Source organism: Sander lucioperca, chromosome 21, assembly GCF_008315115.2.
Source record: "Sander lucioperca isolate FBNREF2018 chromosome 21, SLUC_FBN_1.2, whole genome shotgun sequence".
NCBI lineage: Eukaryota > Metazoa > Chordata > Actinopteri > Perciformes > Percidae > Sander > Sander lucioperca.
In genome coordinates this window covers 7,970,438-7,988,343 of record NC_050193.1, presented here as the reverse complement: position 1 = coordinate 7,988,343, position 17,906 = coordinate 7,970,438, and the positions used below count along the sequence as shown (strand labels likewise).

The following is a 17,906-nucleotide window of genomic DNA, read 5'->3' as shown; positions in this document are numbered from 1 at the left end:
CTCTACATGAAACCAGTCCAGCCAAAAAGACATAAAAGACAGATTTAGTTTGTATGTTGCCCCCCAGTGTACAATGTACATACCAGCGGTGCATTTTGATCTTTTCTGGCTCTGTCCATTAAAGCTTTTGAGCACACTGCTACTCTCATCTGAGCAAGCTACAACATGATATGCAGTCCAGTTGTCCCTATGAAGGTTGCCTTCTTTCCGTTTACAAAACAAAATGTTATGTATACAATTGCACTGCGTATGTACGTAGTCATACTGACTGTTTTCAGTAGCACCATAGGTGATGTTTTTCTCACAGTGGATAATTTGTGTTAGTTTCATTGTACATGCCAATTAGAGTCTAAGTGCCCACTTAGTGTAGGATTGTAAATACCATACTGGCTTTCTTGTCTAAACATCTCCCACATATCAGCAACATGAGCTTTCAACTTTCTGTCAAGAACCACACACACTTCACTGATAAGGTGTGAATGAACACACCTGTTTTGTATACTGTTGAGTAAAAAGAAAACAAGGAGTGCCCCCTTCTGGAGAAAGCATGATACACAAGTTAAACATGTGAACAACATACTATGATATGCAATGACAATAAAGCCATAGAGCCTTAATTGGTTTAAAACTGTTAAAAATATATGTTTCTGTAAGAAAAGCCAAGAAAATATATTTGTTGCCACAGCTCAATTTATTATGGAAACAACTGAAATGAATGTGGAAAACATCTAAAAATGTGTCCTTTCATTCTGTTACACCAGAACAGTTAAAATGTGTCATGGCTTTGCTAATCCAAGTCAGACACAGAGAAATAGAACATTTCACTTCCTTTATGTAGATGCTTCAGGGGAGCAGTGAACCAGAATGCAGACACAGTGCTGTTCCTGTAAAATGTGTGAAGATGCACTGATGTCTGCAGGTCCCACCTTTACCTGCTAACGATTGAGGATGGAATACTGAAATTAACAGAGTGCCCATCAGTACAAAGACAGTCTACTCCCAACCACACCTTTACTCTGTTAGGCTGCCAACATCTCTCTGTCTGGCTTGTGCTTTGCTTCTCTCCTCTCTAGAAAAGAAAGTCAAAGTGAAAGCAAATATGATCAGTCTGACATCAATTGCTTTACAAATCAGGGTTTCTGCAGGTTTTACCAAGTCAAATTTAAGACTTCAAGACCTTTATGAATGCAATTTAAGACATATTTAACAACATAAAATGCAGAGTCACAAACCTACTTGCAATAAATGTATTCAAATTGAATAAAAGCGACACTGGGTAATAATAATCGGTACATATACAGTGAATTATATTTGGACTATCGAAAGGAAGAACTACAACGGAATAAAAAAAAGTATTTCAGAGCATTAGAGGTAGCATTACATGGACATAGGAAAATTAAGACCTGTTTAAAATTATTTAAGACCTAGAACACAATACTTCAGCATATTTAAGACTTTTTAAGGCCTAAAATTTAGACTTTTTTAGACTTTTTAAGACCCTGCGCAAACCCTGCAAATATATCAAGTGTGTGAGGAATGCTTTGTGATGTGAAATTTAAAAAAACGTACCTGGTTCAGCTTTAGCTGCCTCTGGGACCTCTGGTATTGGCTCACTGGGGACCTCTGGAAGTGCTACATCTTCTCCCTGTTTCAGGCGAAGGGACAGTGTAACAATACAAGTTGTAACAATAAGGGTCACCCAACTAGAAAAGCACAAACATATTATTTTGCCAAGCTGAAAACATGCTTTTAGTTCCTAAAAAGTTGACAGTTTGACAATGCAAGCTTCATAATGCACAGTGATACCACTGAGCACATGTTAAAATGTTGTATTTTAAGTCACATATGTAAGTAGAGGCAAGATATTTAATCCAAACTTGTTTGATAGTTCATCAACATTTGTAGATAAACTGCTAAAAGGAATATGCTGCCTTTTTGTCAAACTTCTATTACTTAGAATGCTCTATCTAGATATATAATCTGTGTCTGTATTCAAGTGTGAAACATAATAATTTGTGTAGTTTGATCGAGAGTGTGTGTCATTTGAAACAATAATTACATCACATAAGAAGAAAAACCTGCTGAGGTTTTAATCATAGAAATCAACCAAATTCATATCCACAACTGATTCAATTATACAGCCTATTATTACATACAAATAATTATACACAAATATTGTGGCTTCTAACTTCCCTCTCCCCGAGAGAGAGAGAGAGAGAGAGAGAGAGAGAGAGAGAGAGAGAGAGAGAGAGAGAGAGAGAGAGAAATATTGTACTAATCTGGTCAAAATACCAAAATGCAGTTTGTGTATGAAACGCACACTTGCCTCAAATCTGAATCACAGATTTAACAACAGCCCAGCTCCAGTGGAAGCACTACAGTAAGTGGCAAACAGCTGAAGCCTGTAGTTACACCAGGCCTCAGTGTGTGTATCTAGAAATGCGAAGTGGGGTGTTACAGGGAAAGAGCATGCGTGGTCAGGCAAACATTATCTGTGTTAATAAAGGTTAAACACGCAGCACAACACCCACCTGAGTGATAGCTTCCAGCTCGGCTAAAACAGCGTCATCGTCCTCCTGCGTCAGGGCTCCAGCCAGGATTTCATCTATTTGCTGCAGGAGCAAAAAATGTGTTAGCTGACAGAACAGTGACAGCTAAGTTTTTCTTTTATTTACTATAAACATGGACAGCTATCCATATAACATCTAGGAAAGTTAATTTAAGCATTATGCACCCTCTAAACATCTTGTAATATGAAAAATGTAGAGAACGAAGAAATTATGAAAGTAGTTAGGCTACTAGTCAAAATAGAACAAAAACGATGTAAAGGTGTGCTTGACTGACATCAAGCAGACATTTACCCTTTGATATTCAATTGATTCCTGGGTCTCATCCAGGATTCTCTCCACATCTTCAATTGACATGATCTGTCCCAAACAAGAAAAGGAAGCCCATATTACAGAAGAAAAGGGTTTTGGATGGAAAGTGTTTTCCACACATTCTGGCTGGCTTGTGAATTGCCTGAGCAAGATCCGTACACTGTATCCAAGGATGTGCAGCAGTCACACCGCTGTAGTCAAGGCTTTGCTTCTTAATCCCTTAATCTTCAAACAATGTGCACCAGCTATGCTAACACAAACCACACGCCTTCTCCGCTGCTCAATCCTTACCCAAGGATCACATTCAATAAAGTATGCCTATTATCAGTGGAAACTGACATTGTTGAAGTATACATTCACATATCTAAACCTTAAGGGGGAATTATTATCATGGATGTGAAAGGTATATTTCTAAACACAAATGGCGGGAAAGAAACATGAAAGCATATCTACCTGGTGCATACTTTCCAGGCAATCATTGCCAGCCTTAAGCCCCTCAATGACTTTCATCTCAATTTGCATGAACTCAATATCTTGAACCTGTTGACAAATATGAGCATGGAAAAACATGAAATTGCACTACTACAGACTAGGGCTGCAACTAACGATTATTTTAATAGTCGATTAATCTGTCGATTATTTTCTCGATTAATCGATTAGTTGTTTGATCTATAAAAATGTTAAAACATGGTGAAAAATGTGGATCAGTGTTTCCTAAAGCCTAAGACGACGTCCTCAAATGTCTTGTTTTGTCCAAAACTCAAAGATATTCAGTTTACTGTCACAAAGGAGAGAAGAAACTAGAAAGTATTCTCATTTAACAAGCTGGTATCAGAGAAATCTTATTTTTTTAATAAAAAAAGACTCAAACGATTAATCGATTATCAAAATAGTTGGCGATTAATTTAATAGTTGACAACTAATCGATTCATCGATTCATCGTTGCACCTCTACTACAGACACACAGGACAAACAAACAAAAAACAACCTAGTTGCAAATACTTATAGATGATTAAAAAAAGTATGCTGCTTTAATTCGCACTACATAGTGGCTCATTATGTTACATATGGCATTTCAATATCAATAAATCCTAACTACATTAAATTTGAGCACCTATTTGTTTGTTTGTTTTGTTTATAATGTATTTCACACATGTAAAAAAAAAAAAGATAAAAACAAAATAGCAATAAAATGAAATGAACAATAAACCTCTACACAAACTTAATAAATTAATTCTCATAAACACAAATTAAATCTCACGTTTGAAAAGGAGTAGGAAGAAGAATACACTTATTTATTATTACCCCTTCTCTGCAACTCATAAATTAATTCATAAACCTGATCTTTATCACTTATCATTCTGTACACACTTTTTGCAGCTCGGGTTTGGCTTGGATTTTGCAGACAATTGATACACAGAAAATGAGTAAGTAGACTTTTTATTTTAATATTTCATAACACATTAAACCTTTCTACTTGCTCTTTAAAACAAATGCATAAAGTATAACCCTGATACACCCATGAGCTGTGTCGACTTAAAATGTAAGGACATCAAATAGAGTAATCTCACAAAACTTACCATGTGCTCCAGGTTTGAAATCAGATTGTCAGTCTTGTCTAGTAGCTGATCCTGATATCTTTTTTTCTTAAGAAGCAGTAGTGCTTTTCTGCAATAACAAATAAAAATAAAAAAAACAGAGGGGGTCAGGGGTCTGCACCTCAGGAATTCATATTTTAATGTTAATATTTGCATGTTCTCATGTAATGCATGTAGTGCAGTTTTTGAATTAAAAACCTACCTAGAGTGATCTTACCATGCACTTAGGACACAACAAATAATTAAAAAATACAGTATTTTCTGGCAGTTAAGGTTTTTAAAGCTGCAATCATATTTATCATTTTTAACTAACAACATTATCTTTTTTTATGTTGCTTGTTTTTACAGTGATGTGACTGCATGGTGGACTTATAGATATTGGTTCACATCTGAACTGAAAATGGTAGATTATCTTTTTCATGCTTACTCTTTCCTGCCATCTTTTAGCAACTGCTTTGCCAGAAGTCGCTCTTTCTCCAGTTGTAGGGTGATTCTCTTTTGGTACTGCTTTAGCTTATCTCTCTGCTGCTTCAATTGCTGGAAAAATCAGATATATTAATAGGTTGGCCCAACCTATTTATGACTGTGTTGTACTGAATTGCAATGTACAGGGGGGTTCTATTTATCACTTAGTGTTAGACTTCATCACAGCACACAGACACAGATGTCAGACACACCCAACAAAGGACTAAAGAAGGAAGTGTCTAACGCTGAATTACCGTAAAATCCAATGCTTAACACATCGGCTAACATTAATCCATGTTGCCTAGTACGCTTTGCAGCCAGCTAACAGTAGCCTTGTGTTAATGTATCGGGACTAATCTGCTGCTACAGCCGCTATCAGCTCACCAAAATGGCTTTGTCTTGTTCCGTTACACGCGAAGGTCTACTCTTTCTCCCAAAAACGTTTCCCATTATTTACCAACATCCCCTCCACAGTCTCCTTCATCAACAGACAAATTATGACTTATTACCGAACATTTTGCCATGATAATAAATAGCCTTGTAATGGCTAGCAGGCTAACTGACTACCATCGTGTCCACAGTTTGTTTTTTTCACAGTGTTTCCTACGGCAAGCGAGGCAGGAAATTACGGATAGTCTGTTGAGTTTGACTTCACTCCAGTCTGGAACTCGGCAGCAACCCTGATAGAACAGCCATATCACAACTGTAGTGATATGTCATTTGATATCAGCAGCATAGCAGCACATTCCGTCGGCCGTATTAATAGTACCTGGTCGTCAGCATCACCGACAGCGGGTACTTTGGACAGCTCCAGACTCCCCGGGGGTTCCAGGATCAGGACCTTGGACAGCGACCTCGACAATGTGCAAAATGTTTTGAAAATGACAAATATTAGCATGGAACTGAACTGAACAGGAAGACGGGAAGATGCTATAGCCAGTGGGTTGATCTTTTTTGTATATATATATATATAGATTTCTAAAAAATATCCACGTCTGTTAAACGGTTTTCACTTAATTGTGCAGAAATTATGACTGTAAAATGTGTAACGTGTTGTGGGGTAAGGAGTAACCTTACACTACAATGATAGATAGATAGATAGATAAATAGATAGATAGATAGATAGATAGATAGATAGATAGATAGATAGATAGATAGATAGATAGATAGATAAACCACATAGTACAAAGCATAGTGCAAAAACAAATGTCAAACACAAGTACTTATGGAAGTATGCCCTTTTAAGCACAAGCATGCATACATTGTGCAGGACACCATGACATCACTGTTGGGTGGGGGTTACAGGTGCAACAGAGCACAAGCTTTGAAACCTTAAAACCAGTGAAGACACTGTTTAGCCTGGTTTTAAGTTACTCTTTAATGTTATGTATTATTCAAGACATAACTGTCATTGCTAATATCTCTCTTGAATTTATTTGTAAGATGTTGTATGGTCTTATTAGATGTATGAAACTGGCTGAGCATATTGCCCCGTGTGACATCCTCAGGTATGGGACACTAAAAATCCCAATCAGCCTAATCCAATTACTAGAGGTAATTCTGGGCTACTTGAGTGAGAGTAAGAGCTTAAACAATTACAAGTAGAAAGTAGAAACAAAGGACACAACAACACACAAGTCTAAATACAGAATTTATGATCAAACGTTAGTTTAGTTTGATACATGATCCAACACAGAAAACAGCATTCAGCAGATTTATCCAACACTGAAGAGAAGACTTTCTCATTTACAAGATAATGAGGGTAGATTGATCTTAGAACAACTTTAACTTCTGCAAATTCAGTTTATGTTTTACCAGCTGCACAGCACAGTGATACATTCCTGGAAGTGAATTAAATCCCATTTTGTTGTGCTTATTTAATCCAGGGACATTTACCCACATGCTACTGCTATATGGTCTACAAATGTAGCAAAACAATGACAAACCCCTCAGCTACGACTATGTGACTGATCCCTGATCAGCAGAGCAATCAGATGCCTAAACCTGTGGCAGTTACCTAGAAAGAGAAAATTTTAATTGATCACGCAGATCAAATTAGTTGCATCTTTGGCTCTTCGCAACAAAAGCACAATATTTGGTATGGTTTTAAATTTGTTTATTATTATAAAAGTTGAAAATATGGTGTTTGATTTCATTTAGCACCATTAAAAATTGCACAAAGGCAGAATATGAAGGAATTAAGTAACTGCCAAAGAGTAGGAATTTAGCAAAAATCAAAATGATGGCAGTTCTATGGGTCATATTCAGTCATCCAAGTATCCTTGCAGGCTACAAGAACACAGAAAAAAGCAAAAACATTTTTTTTCATCAAATCAGTTCAAAGGCTCTTGATTTGGCTTATAGAAATGCTTATATTGGAGCAACAGTGTTTCCATACATCATGACAACATCCACAACAGTCTTGAGAGGAACCTGTACAGGTCGTCTCTGTTCAGAACTGCATGCAGGGCTTTCTGAGCACTGCATTGGTGTGTTACTGCGGTAAATGCCTCATATGGCCTGCTTTCATGTCTCAGATTGGAACAGCGAGATTATGCCATTAAGACAGCCTCCTTGGTATAAACCCAGCATCTCAGACAGTGCTTCTCTAAAATGGATTCCGTAGGTAGCAGGTTACACCTGGAAGTCAGTCCCAAAGTGTCTGATCTGGGCGTCAGTCATAGATAGATAAGTGGTCCTCATACTGGGCGAGTACTGCAAGGGAAATGATTGAAAGACATGATTTAGCACATCTGCATTTGAACAACAGCATTTAAAAATCTAATTAAACATTATTTCTATTAGTATTTCTTTTAATTATGAGCTGGCCTGGTCTATAATTAGGAGGTTGTGAAATCAGGGGATGGTACTTTAATGTAGTGGGGGACTTAAAGAGCAGGTGAAGAGCAGACATGGCATGAGTCAGGGGTCACAGAATAAGTTACACTCACATAAAACACTCTGTGGATAATACAGTGCCGGAAGGTCAAAGGTCTAACAGCTGAGGTACTGTATGCAGCTTTACAAGGGGGTGTTTGGTTGCAGGTTAAAACTAGCTGTACAGCAAGCATAATTACAGAGGTAAGTCCACAGTGTGTTTCAAGGAGTGGAATGAAAATGAAATTTAAAAAAAATCAGTAAGAAGTTAGACAATGGGAAACTTACGTTTTTTATAAGTCTGAGTAAAAAAATGAAAATGACATAAGGGTTAGTTACAAAACACTGGTTAAATAAAAGCACGAGGAAAATGCATTGCAGAGCTGATTCACCAAAAAAAAAAAAATAAATAAACAAATAAAAAACACATGCCAGTGCTTGTTAAAAATGTGTCTCACAGAGGCAAATATAATTTTAAACAATGGTCCACATTCTCTCTCTTCCTCTTGCTCAAAAGGTGGTTTCAAGTCTTTGGTACGCCGTGAATACAGTTCAAGCACTAAATCAGCCACGCAAACAGAAAACTTAACAGAAAAGAAACTTCACCTAAAAGAAACTTTAACTGTGGATTTACCAGCACAATATATCATCTAGCTTTAGCTCCGGAGACACACCACATGCTTAGACTAGTCCCACCATTAAATACTAGATCCTTGCACTGTCTTTATTCAACAAAAACCCATTGCTATTTCTCACATATGTAAATGTATACACTTGTCTTAACCATTACTTTGTAAGAATTAGAAATACAATCCAAGGCAGTGGTGAAAAGCTTAGTAGCGAGAGTGTGCATTTGCATATAGAGGTGGGCTAAAAAATGTATGCACTTCAGTCAATGGCCAGCAGAGAGCAGTCCATCACTTGCAAACTCTCCCCTCTAAGTGTTGACAGTGTGAGGTTCTATACTGTGCATAAGTATTGTTAAGTTCAGGGTGCTTTCATGTATGCTTTCTGTTAGTGTTGCAGCAGTGTTGAAGTCAGTAGTGCCATCCTCGTCATCACACTAGGGACACTAGAGCCTCGTAGGGCCAACGCACCGAGGGAGGTGGGGATCCTCTCCCTATCAGCGGCACGTTCTCATATCGAGGACTCCCTCCAAACAGCATGGACTGATTCCTGTGATGGAGAGGAAAAGAAAGGCAGTAAGAGATGAAACACACAAATACAAATATACTGTCATCATCTAATTGATCTTACATGTATTCAGGAGGTGGCATGACATTAGAGGCAGATTGCGGAGGTGGATGAAGGCTGGCCTGGCTACTGAGGCTGCTGGTATAGCTACAGAAACTGTGGATGTTGGACCTTCTGGGGTTGTAGGATATCCGCCGCGCTTCTGGGTTGAACGGGTCCTCCTCATCTATGTCGTCATACTCTTTGTCCCTGGATGAAAGTGGTGCACACACACACACACACACACACACACACACACACACACACACACACACACCAAGACAGAAATGAAGAGAGTGCATGCGTTAACACTTTGTGTATTGTGGGCAGTACATAATGGGATAAGGGGGTCGCTTGGTTCTCTTGGTTCTGACCTGCTGCCTATTAGTGTCCACACTCTAAAAATCGCACACAGCATGGCAGAGAGTGCGCAGGCAGCCAGCAGAGAAAACAAAGAGAGGTAGAGGAGCCCTTCCACCCCATCATAGCACACACCCATTAGGGCATCCAGGTAGTCCTAGAAGAATGGGCGCATATAGTACAGTCAGTTATTGTCAGTTTCCAGTAAAAATATTATCTTTCACAAATAACAGTTTTTTTCAAAGAGAACTTCAAGTGTATTATGTGCGTATAACTAAACCCACAGAGATGAAATCCATGAACTGAAGTTTAAAATAATGGCAATTTCAGTTAGGAGGTTTACAGACAAACATGACATGGACACACTGATGGACTACAAAAACATGTTTGCTTATGTCACTTTTTGGGGATATTTAATTGACTTTCATTAAAGTAATTTAAAGGGCAGATTGAGTCAATCAGGACTATACACAACATTAGATCTCTATTCCAAATGTGAACTCTCTGTCTTACTGTAGCAGAGATACTGACAAAAATGCAAACCTTTACAGAGACTTTATACACACAAACCCAATGTAGTCTTTTCAATGCTGAGACCCTCATGCTACTCAGATAACATGCATGTTACAAATGCATTCTTTGTTTGCTTTGATATTGATATTTGAGTAATGACTAACAAGCTCAGAGAACGGTCTTGACGTCTGCGTGGTTGTGGGTGCTGTCACTGCTATTGAGCATTATTTAAAGTCTATTAGAGCATCCTCACATTTTTATGTGACAGACCCACCCCCACCCTCAACAATACCTTATCTCTATGCTTTTGTTAAAGAATGACACACTTAGAGTACGTGCAGTATACAACATTACAATTGTCATATCTAAAAGCCTACATCTGATGTCACAATCACAGCAGCGAAGAAGACTCATTTCATCAGCACTGATTTTAAGATTCTTATTCCCTTTACAGATAAAACTCTGACAATCTGAAACCAGCAAACGTAAAGTTAGACTTTCAAGTCATAAAAACTGGGGGGGTGATAATCTGTCAAGTTGGTCCTCTTAGCAGATGTGAGTTATGGTACAAAGCAGCCCTATTAAAACGTGTCCTGGTCGGAATCTGACCTTACCTTGTGTAGCCCGCGGCAGTCGAGCAAGGCTGTTAGCTGGTGGAGACTGAACTCGGTGGAGTTCAGCAGTCGCTGGATCCCCAAAAGGTCTCTCTGTATAAAAAGGTAAAATAAAAAAGGAGAGAATGATACACAATTTTCCACAGTCTGATGTAATAGTCCCATCAGCCAGCCACTTACCTCAGCAGTGGGGAAGACGGGCAACGAGAACTGCAGCAAGCCCTGGATCTGGATTTGCATGGTGGTCAGAGAATGCTGGCAGATTGTCAAAGACTGTGAAAACATAATTGCCCACCAACATCACACGCACAGACATCCACAACAAACAAAGAGAGGATCATATTAAGGAGAGCATTGTTTGGGAGCAGCATGTCAACAAGTAATTTGGTGTTAAAGAAGGCTTTATAATGCACTTTATAGAGAACACATTTCTTTCCAGACAGATTATCCTTCGCCGCCAACCGTCTCACCCACCAAATACTGTCCCTCCTCCCATTTCCCCCAATCCAATCTCAAGCCCAAACAAAAGAGCAATATTTATATCAACTAGGCCATCAGAGGAGAAGATTATCCCTACCTACTTAACAAGCATAATTTTAATCTCTAAATGGATACTGCAACGATAACTAAGCATGTGGGTTTTAATAATTATTGGTCATGGATTAATCCTCTACGGATTTTCTCAAAAGATTTTCAATACAGTACTGCTCATGACAAAAATCCTGACACAATACAAATATTATAATACATAAGAAGTAGGATCACATTTACAGCATTCGCTAAAATTGCATGATGCAATGCAAGTGTTGAACTGTGTGTAGTGGGGAGGTGAGCAGCCTCCTCAGTGGGTGGGCATTTAATTCACACTCTGTGCTCCACAATTTATTTGATCATGGAGGCTGACCTCATCATTTCGTTAATGAATTTGAAAACATCCTGTTGCACCTGGTCAAGTACAGTAAGATGATCTTGTTCACTGCCTTACAAAATTTGATTTCAGAGCCATTACAGCTTCAACAATAGACATCCAGATGTTAACCAATTCTTATTAAGAAATACAATGAAAAGCAACTGGCCTTGAAATTAAGTAGTTTTCTGAATAGCATCCATGGATAAAATTCCATGGTTGTGATGCTCACACTGCACAGGTTTTGTGTGACAGTAAGTTGTATACTTTCTATAGTTAATTTGAGACAATTTTTGCAATGTGTCTAAATCTTTTTTTGTAAAGTCATATACTATGCAAGAAGTACTAGGCTGATGCCTTTAAACATAGAAACAAATCAGGATTCTTAGTTCCCCTTCATCTTTCCTTAGGATGTTTTCAGTTGCCTCTAAAGAGTAGCTGCTGTTATGCTGCCAATATATACACAGTCAATTAAATAAATATCTAAGAGATATTGCTTGTGAGAATACCCCAAGGCAGAGATTATGCACAGGGTAAAAATACAGCTAATGTTTTGAGACTATCTAGAATATGACTAACTAGAATATTCTTTGATCAAAGTTTATCACTTTAAGTAATTAAATTAGTGTTGGGGGCTCATTTTTCAGAACTGATCCGATTACGGCCCGCTAATGGTTTAGCAGCTTTGCATCTAACAGGGAAAAAAACAATTTTAAAAAAGCAATACATTTTCCATTGTGTGACTTTCAGTAAACAACTACACGTGTAAGCAGACAGCTGAGAATTTGAACATTTTGTCAATACCTGTTGAAAAGGGTTTGGTAGATTCGGACTGCAGAACAAATAATAGTGTGCAACATCTGGAGGGTTAGAGAAATAGGGAGACGGGAGAGAGATAAGTATTGTGTCTTAATATGCATTGACAGAGAGCTGGTATCTGTGCAGTTCTGTTGGTAGAGACAAATTACCTGCACTGAGGAAATCCTTGGTTTGATTAACAATAAACTTGTCTGGAGACACACAAAAGTCACTGGTGCCCTGTAGGAAAACAACAACATACTGTAATCTTGCAAGTATGCAAGACCAAAGGGAGCGCAGTATTTATTCAAGCCATGAACTACATTAAATTCCTTGTGCTGCAACTGAGTAAAACTGAATTTGCACTGGGCAGTTATAGACAATCTCTTAACAACACAAACTATTTATTTTACAACATTTTTTTTAAATCACCATTTAACTCCGGAGTGAGTGAGCCTGTGATTAGAAAATATTCACACAAATGGACACAGACGTGGAATTACAGCACCATGCGCGCGCACACACACACACACACACACACACACACACACACACACACACACACACACACACACACACACACACACACACACACACACACACACACACAGTGTGTTTCACTATCTTTGTGGGGACCCGTCATTGACATAATGCATTCCCTAGCCCAGACTTATATTGACCATGTAGAGCTTGCTTTGCTGACCATGGATTAAATCTCTTAAATATTTTCATGCTCTAAAATTGATCCATGGAGACCAGCTAATGTGCATGCATAAACGATCAGGGGTCAAGGTCACGCAGTCTCTGTGCACTTAGTCTTCCCCAGGCCAGAACATAAAAACAAGGCAAAAAAAAGAAATAACTTAAATATTTTCCATGTGCATGCATAATTAACATTTGGGGGAAATAACAGGATGCTGTTTAAATTGAATTGATTTTGTTTATGCTTCCTCTCATCAAATATGTATAAATGTATGAGCATTTTCTAGGACACCATCATCATCTACCTTCCTTTCAAATGCAGCATGTGTTTGCACCATGCAGTTTTTGAGTAATGAGGTACAGGTGCAACAAGTTTACTTCCATGTTTTGCATACTGTCCCAAATTCAAATTAGTTTACTGGAGACCCGTGCTTTTTATTATCTACTTTTGTGTGGAGGACTGGTCTTCTTATTAATAACAAGGCGGGTACAATTATTGAGCAAATATACCTCAGCTCACCTGGGACATAACAGTCTGATAGTGACAGAGAGATGCATGCTGGAGAAAAGTTATACTCAACTATTTGATGTTAATGCAGGGTCATGTTCTACTATAACAGGCTAAACTAAGCCACAGACACAGTCCGAGGCATGGGTAATTAGATTTAACAACTGCAGAGAAGCTCTGCATTCACAGAGAACCACAAGAGAGGTCTCCATTTCACGCCTGTGTAGTTAATTTCAGGTTTAAATCAGCTGTCATTCCCCCTTTGCTTCATTTTGTCTTCACTGCATCACTTAGAACAGCTGTCCAGATGTGAAATCCATTGGGATAATCCACAGATGGGATAATCTACAGGAGGCAAGGAGATCGAGAAGAGGAGACAGTGGGGATGGAGGAAGGCTGGAAGCAAGGGTTTACTCTACCCAAGACAATGCCCCTGATAGGAGCTCCATTAAACACACTAAGCCCAGATGTGCTGAACACATGGTGTACAGACAGGAAGACATAACAATCTGTCAGAAATAAGGAAGATTGAAAGACAAATGAAGCTGAGCACAACCAAAGAAGAGATTTTGAAGAAAGCAAGGCTAGTAATTAATGTGAGAAACAGCTTTGTTTACAATGGCGGGTTGATAAACCTAAAATGCAAGGGACTTGTAATCAGCTTTACTGCATCACTGGCTAGAGAAAAACGCCTGTTGTAAACTAAACAAACATAATATACAGACACCCTTTAACCAGGAAAGATGTCAAAGAACACACACTTATTGACAGTAAAACCTTTGGGAAGTAGGAAGCTGGTGGTTAAAAAAAAAAAAAAATGTAACTAAGAACCACCACCGCCCACAAAGATGTCTATGGGTGCAACTCTACGGGTTAAAAAACAACCAACTGACTTTCAAAAAAAGAATACATAAATAAAAACCAAGCGTGGCAAGAATTAAAAAAAAAAAAAATGTCTTCAAAAATACATTGTTTTCTCACCACAGCTGTAGCAGTGCCCGCTCCCAGTGAGGCCCAGCTTAGGATCATAGACAGCACTACAAAAGCCATGATCCTGGAGGAACACATCAAATGGGAGAGAGAGAGAGAGAGAGAGAGAGAGAGAGAGAGAGAGAGAGAGAGAGAGAGAGATGGGGTTGACAGGGAGATACAGACACAGACAAAGACACATGGGGAGAAGCAGATTAAACAGCTTGTCTTTGTACCGATGATCTCCAGCTCTTTTTCACCTAGTTAATTTGATTTATTTTTTTTCAGCATTTTATTGGTAATTGTCTGAGAGGCCCAACTCACACTTTGTACTGGTGCATTGTGGTTTAGAGGATACAACTGGAATTAAATTTATTATGGGGTAATATAAAGATAAATTAACTCATGACTCCTAGCTGAATTCACTTGTTAGATCTTGCTCTTATAAAAATCTATTTTATCTATTCGGTCTATTCTAATCAGATATAAGTTGGAGCAAAAACATTGTTCAATAGAGGTCTCACAGGACCACAACTAAAGAGAAGTCTGGAGACTTTCCGTCTCTGTCTTTTGTCATTTCTGCTCTGCTGGATTCTGCTAGCAACATCTTAACTGGCTGCACTTTCTGCCATTCGTGGCTGCCAATCACTGTGCAATATCACTGTCGATCAAAAGCTGTCACAAGCTTTGGTTTGTCGACCTCTTGTGTTATATGCCCCCTTTTGTCTGGAAAGAGTGAAGAGTTCAACAGGGTCTTAACATTGTGGAGGTGGTTTATGGCAAAAAAAAGACAACATCAAAAAACTGCTTTCCCAAGATTCCCACTATTAACCACAATGTATTCTTGACCTGTTGGCAGGAGCTAGAGAAAGTACTGTGAATTAGAGGGGAATAAACCAGTAAAAAGAATGGGCCCATGATGGATGTAAAAGGGTTGCAGAAGGCTTCAGTTCTCAACGCACTCCTCAGACCTTCTTGAAAGCACCAATAAAAGTAGCCTGAGAGCACTTAATAATTAGTTAAGGGAGCAGACTCATCCTGCTTGTGCAATCAATAGACATTAGTGAGACCCATCAGTGAGAGATGTGAAGAGAGATCCTGGGCATCAGCTGCTAACACTGACACGTAGGCTGCACTAAATTGGGCAAATGGGATTGAAAGTATGAATTGTGGATTTGCTTGTCAGACATTTGTGTTAGTTTAAATGAATTGTTGCAATTTAACAGATCCAACATTCCCCCTCCTAATGTTCCCATTCCTTTCAGAGCTTGGGAATCTAAACTTCTTTTCTATTGTTCAGAGAAGGATGAGAACGACAGTGGTTTTGATTCATTTTGATATAAAATATAAAAATTACATTCAGCAAATTGGTTTGATTGAGCATGCTATACATTTGCCTTTAATTGTATGTGGAAATGAAAGGCAAGTCATTGAGGAGAGGAATAAGAGCAGTGCCATTATTACATTACATTACATTACATGTCATTTAGCTGACGTTTTTATCCAAAGCGACTTCCAATTAAGTGCTTTCAACCCTGAAGGTGCAAACTCCAGACAACAAGTAGTAAGTGCAAGTACATTAGCTTTAAATAAGCAAAACTACAAAGAGCCATATGAAAGTGCAGCTTCAAGAAATATATATACTTGTTATATATGTTTATCTTAGGTGTAGTCGGAAGAGATGTGTTTTTAGCCTTCGGCGGAAGATGTGTAGGCTTTCGGCCATCCTGATGTCAATAGGGAGCTCATTCCACCATTTAGGAGCCAGGACAGCAGGGATTTCGTTGAGTGATTAGTTGTCACTCGCTGTGAGGGGGCAGCAAGCAGGTTGGCTGATGCAGAGCGGAGTGGGTGGGTTGGGGTATAGGGTTTGACCATGTCCCTGGATGTATGCTGGGGCTGATCCGTTCGTGGCCCTGTATGCAAGTACTAGTGTCTTGAAGCGGATGCGGGCAGCAATTGGTAACCAGTGAAGAGAGCGGAGAAGCGGTGTAGTGTGAGAGAACTTGGGGAGGTTGAAGACAAGTCGAGCTGCTGCGTTCTGAATGAGATGCAGGGGCCAGATAGCACATGCAGGCAGGCCAATCAGGAGGGAGTTGCAATAGTCTAGACGTGAGATGACTAGAGCCTGAACCAGAACCTGAGCCGCCTTCTGCGTTAGAAGGGGACGTATCCTTCTGATGTTATGCAGCATGTATCTACACGATCGGGTAGTTAAAGCAATGTTGGCAGTGAAGGAGAGTTGGTCATCAAGTGTCACACCCAGGTTTCTAGCAGTTTGGGTGGGGACTACCACATAGTTCTCAATTGCTATAGTCAGGTCTTGGGTAGGAGAGCCTTTCCCTGGAAGGAAAAGGAGCTCAGTCTTGTCAAGGTTGAGTTTCAGATGGTGTGTGGACATCCAAGAAGAGATGTCAGCCAGACAGGCCGAGATACGTGCTGCTACTTGAGTTTCAGACTCCGGAAAGGAGAGAATTAGTTGGGTGTCATCTGTGTAGCTGTGATAAGAAAAACCGTGCGAGTGAATGACAGATTCGAGAGAGTTGGTGTATAGAGAAAAGAGGAGGGGACCCAGGACTGATCCCTGAGGAACCCCAGTTCAGGGAAAGGTTCGGAGGTAGATCCTCTCCAAGTTACCCGGTAGATTCGGTCTGTCAGGTAAGATGTGAGCAAAGAGAGCGCAGAGCCTGAGACACCCAGACCCTGGAGTGTCGAAATGAGGATCTGGTGGTTCACTGTAGAGCTTAGATCGGCCCAAAAAATCAAGCCCGAACCTACCCGAGCCCGAGCACGTTGCGTCCGAGACCGGCCCGGCCCGACACATTAACTGTAATTATGAGCCCGAGCCCGATTTAAACCCGACACTTTTTTAATACATGGGCCGTTATAAATGACGTTCTCAACTACAATTCAGAGTTGTTTGAACTGCAGAAATCTGTTTAGAATAATGCAACAAGGACGAAGCATGTAAACTGCGCTGTTTGTTTATTCAGAATGGAACGGATCGCAAATGGATCCGAATGAAGAAACGTAAAAAAAAGAAACAATGATGAACAACATATTGTTGTCACTGCCCACGACTTGTTTAAACTGCTTCCATACCTCCGACTTTCCTCCACACTTGCTCAAAGGTAATTCTCCTGTTTTTCTTTTTTTCTTTACATCTTCAAGCTCCATGTTACACTTAAGATACACAATACAGCACAGCAGGCCCGGTGTGATGCGTGCGAGAGGAGGAGACTCCGCGCATGAAGTGCTGCATTTTGTAACTGCATTTTGTAACTGCAGCCTAAATTTTGTACACATTTGTTACTTTTATATAGCTTATATATACATATTTATAATATTTCTGATTATGGCATAGCTTTTTCCCCACCCAATTAGGCTAAATAGGTAATGGATAAAAAAAAAAAAAAATTGCTTGATCAAGGGTCCGGCCCGGGCCCGGCCCGGCCCGAGGATAGTGGCGGAAAATAATGGCCA

The 17,906-nt window shown here is 39.4% G+C and overlaps 2 protein-coding genes across 5 annotated transcripts in view; both read right to left on the bottom strand.

Moving 5' to 3' along the window:
* Positions 1-671: 671 nt before the first annotated feature.
* Positions 672-5,797, bottom strand: LOC116059494 (charged multivesicular body protein 6-like). 2 transcript variants are annotated; one of them, XM_031312606.2, is made up of 8 exons: positions 5,452-5,797; positions 4,905-5,014; positions 4,460-4,547; positions 3,333-3,419; positions 2,862-2,927; positions 2,532-2,612; positions 1,570-1,645; positions 672-1,069 (listed from the first exon to the last, which is right to left on the bottom strand). In XM_031312606.2, exons 1-8 carry the CDS (start codon positions 5,464-5,466, stop codon positions 1,020-1,022), a joined length of 573 nt encoding a protein of 190 aa, XP_031168466.1. In that variant the 5' UTR covers positions 5,467-5,797; the 3' UTR covers positions 672-1,019. The 2 variants fall into 2 exon arrangements, with proteins under 2 accessions (XP_031168466.1, XP_031168465.1); XM_031312605.2 differs by having other exon boundaries at positions 5,327-5,780.
* A 785-nt stretch (positions 5,798-6,582) lies between these two features.
* ttyh2l (tweety homolog 2, like) overlaps positions 6,583-17,906 on the bottom strand; it is a 29,373-nt gene continuing 18,049 nt past the window's right edge. The window contains exons 6-15 of one of the 3 annotated variants that reach the window (XM_035996776.1): positions 14,436-14,508; positions 12,415-12,484; positions 12,251-12,306; positions 10,720-10,812; positions 10,540-10,632; positions 9,427-9,569; positions 9,077-9,262; positions 8,917-8,995; positions 8,291-8,358; positions 6,583-7,657 (exon numbers count right to left, since the gene is read on the bottom strand). In XM_035996776.1, the coding sequence (XP_035852669.1) occupies positions 7,642-7,657; positions 8,291-8,358; positions 8,917-8,995; positions 9,077-9,262; positions 9,427-9,569; positions 10,540-10,632; positions 10,720-10,812; positions 12,251-12,306; positions 12,415-12,484; positions 14,436-14,508 (877 nt within the window). In that variant the 3' untranslated portion in view covers positions 6,583-7,641. Of the gene's footprint in view, positions 7,658-8,107; positions 8,121-8,290; positions 8,359-8,916; positions 8,996-9,076; positions 9,263-9,426; positions 9,570-10,539; positions 10,633-10,719; positions 10,813-12,250; positions 12,307-12,414; positions 12,485-14,435; positions 14,509-17,906 lie in introns of all 3 variants that reach the window. The other 2 variants (XM_031312601.2, XM_031312600.2) reach the window with 2 other exon arrangements.

Bases quoted from the DNA above. Each gene is read 5' to 3' on its own strand.
- LOC116059494 (XM_031312605.2), bottom strand. From the start codon at position 5,392: ATGGGAAACGTTTTTGGGAGAAAGAGTAGACCTTCGCGTGTAACGGAA. The intron at 2,928-3,332 runs GTAGATATGCTT...TGTTTGGGACAG, and splicing joins GCCTGGAAAGTATGCACCAG to ATCATGTCAATTGAAGATGT. The intron at 1,070-1,569 runs GTACGTTTTTTT...TTTCTTTTCTAG, and splicing joins GGCAGCTAAAGCTGAACCAG to AGAGGAGAGAAGCAAAGCAC.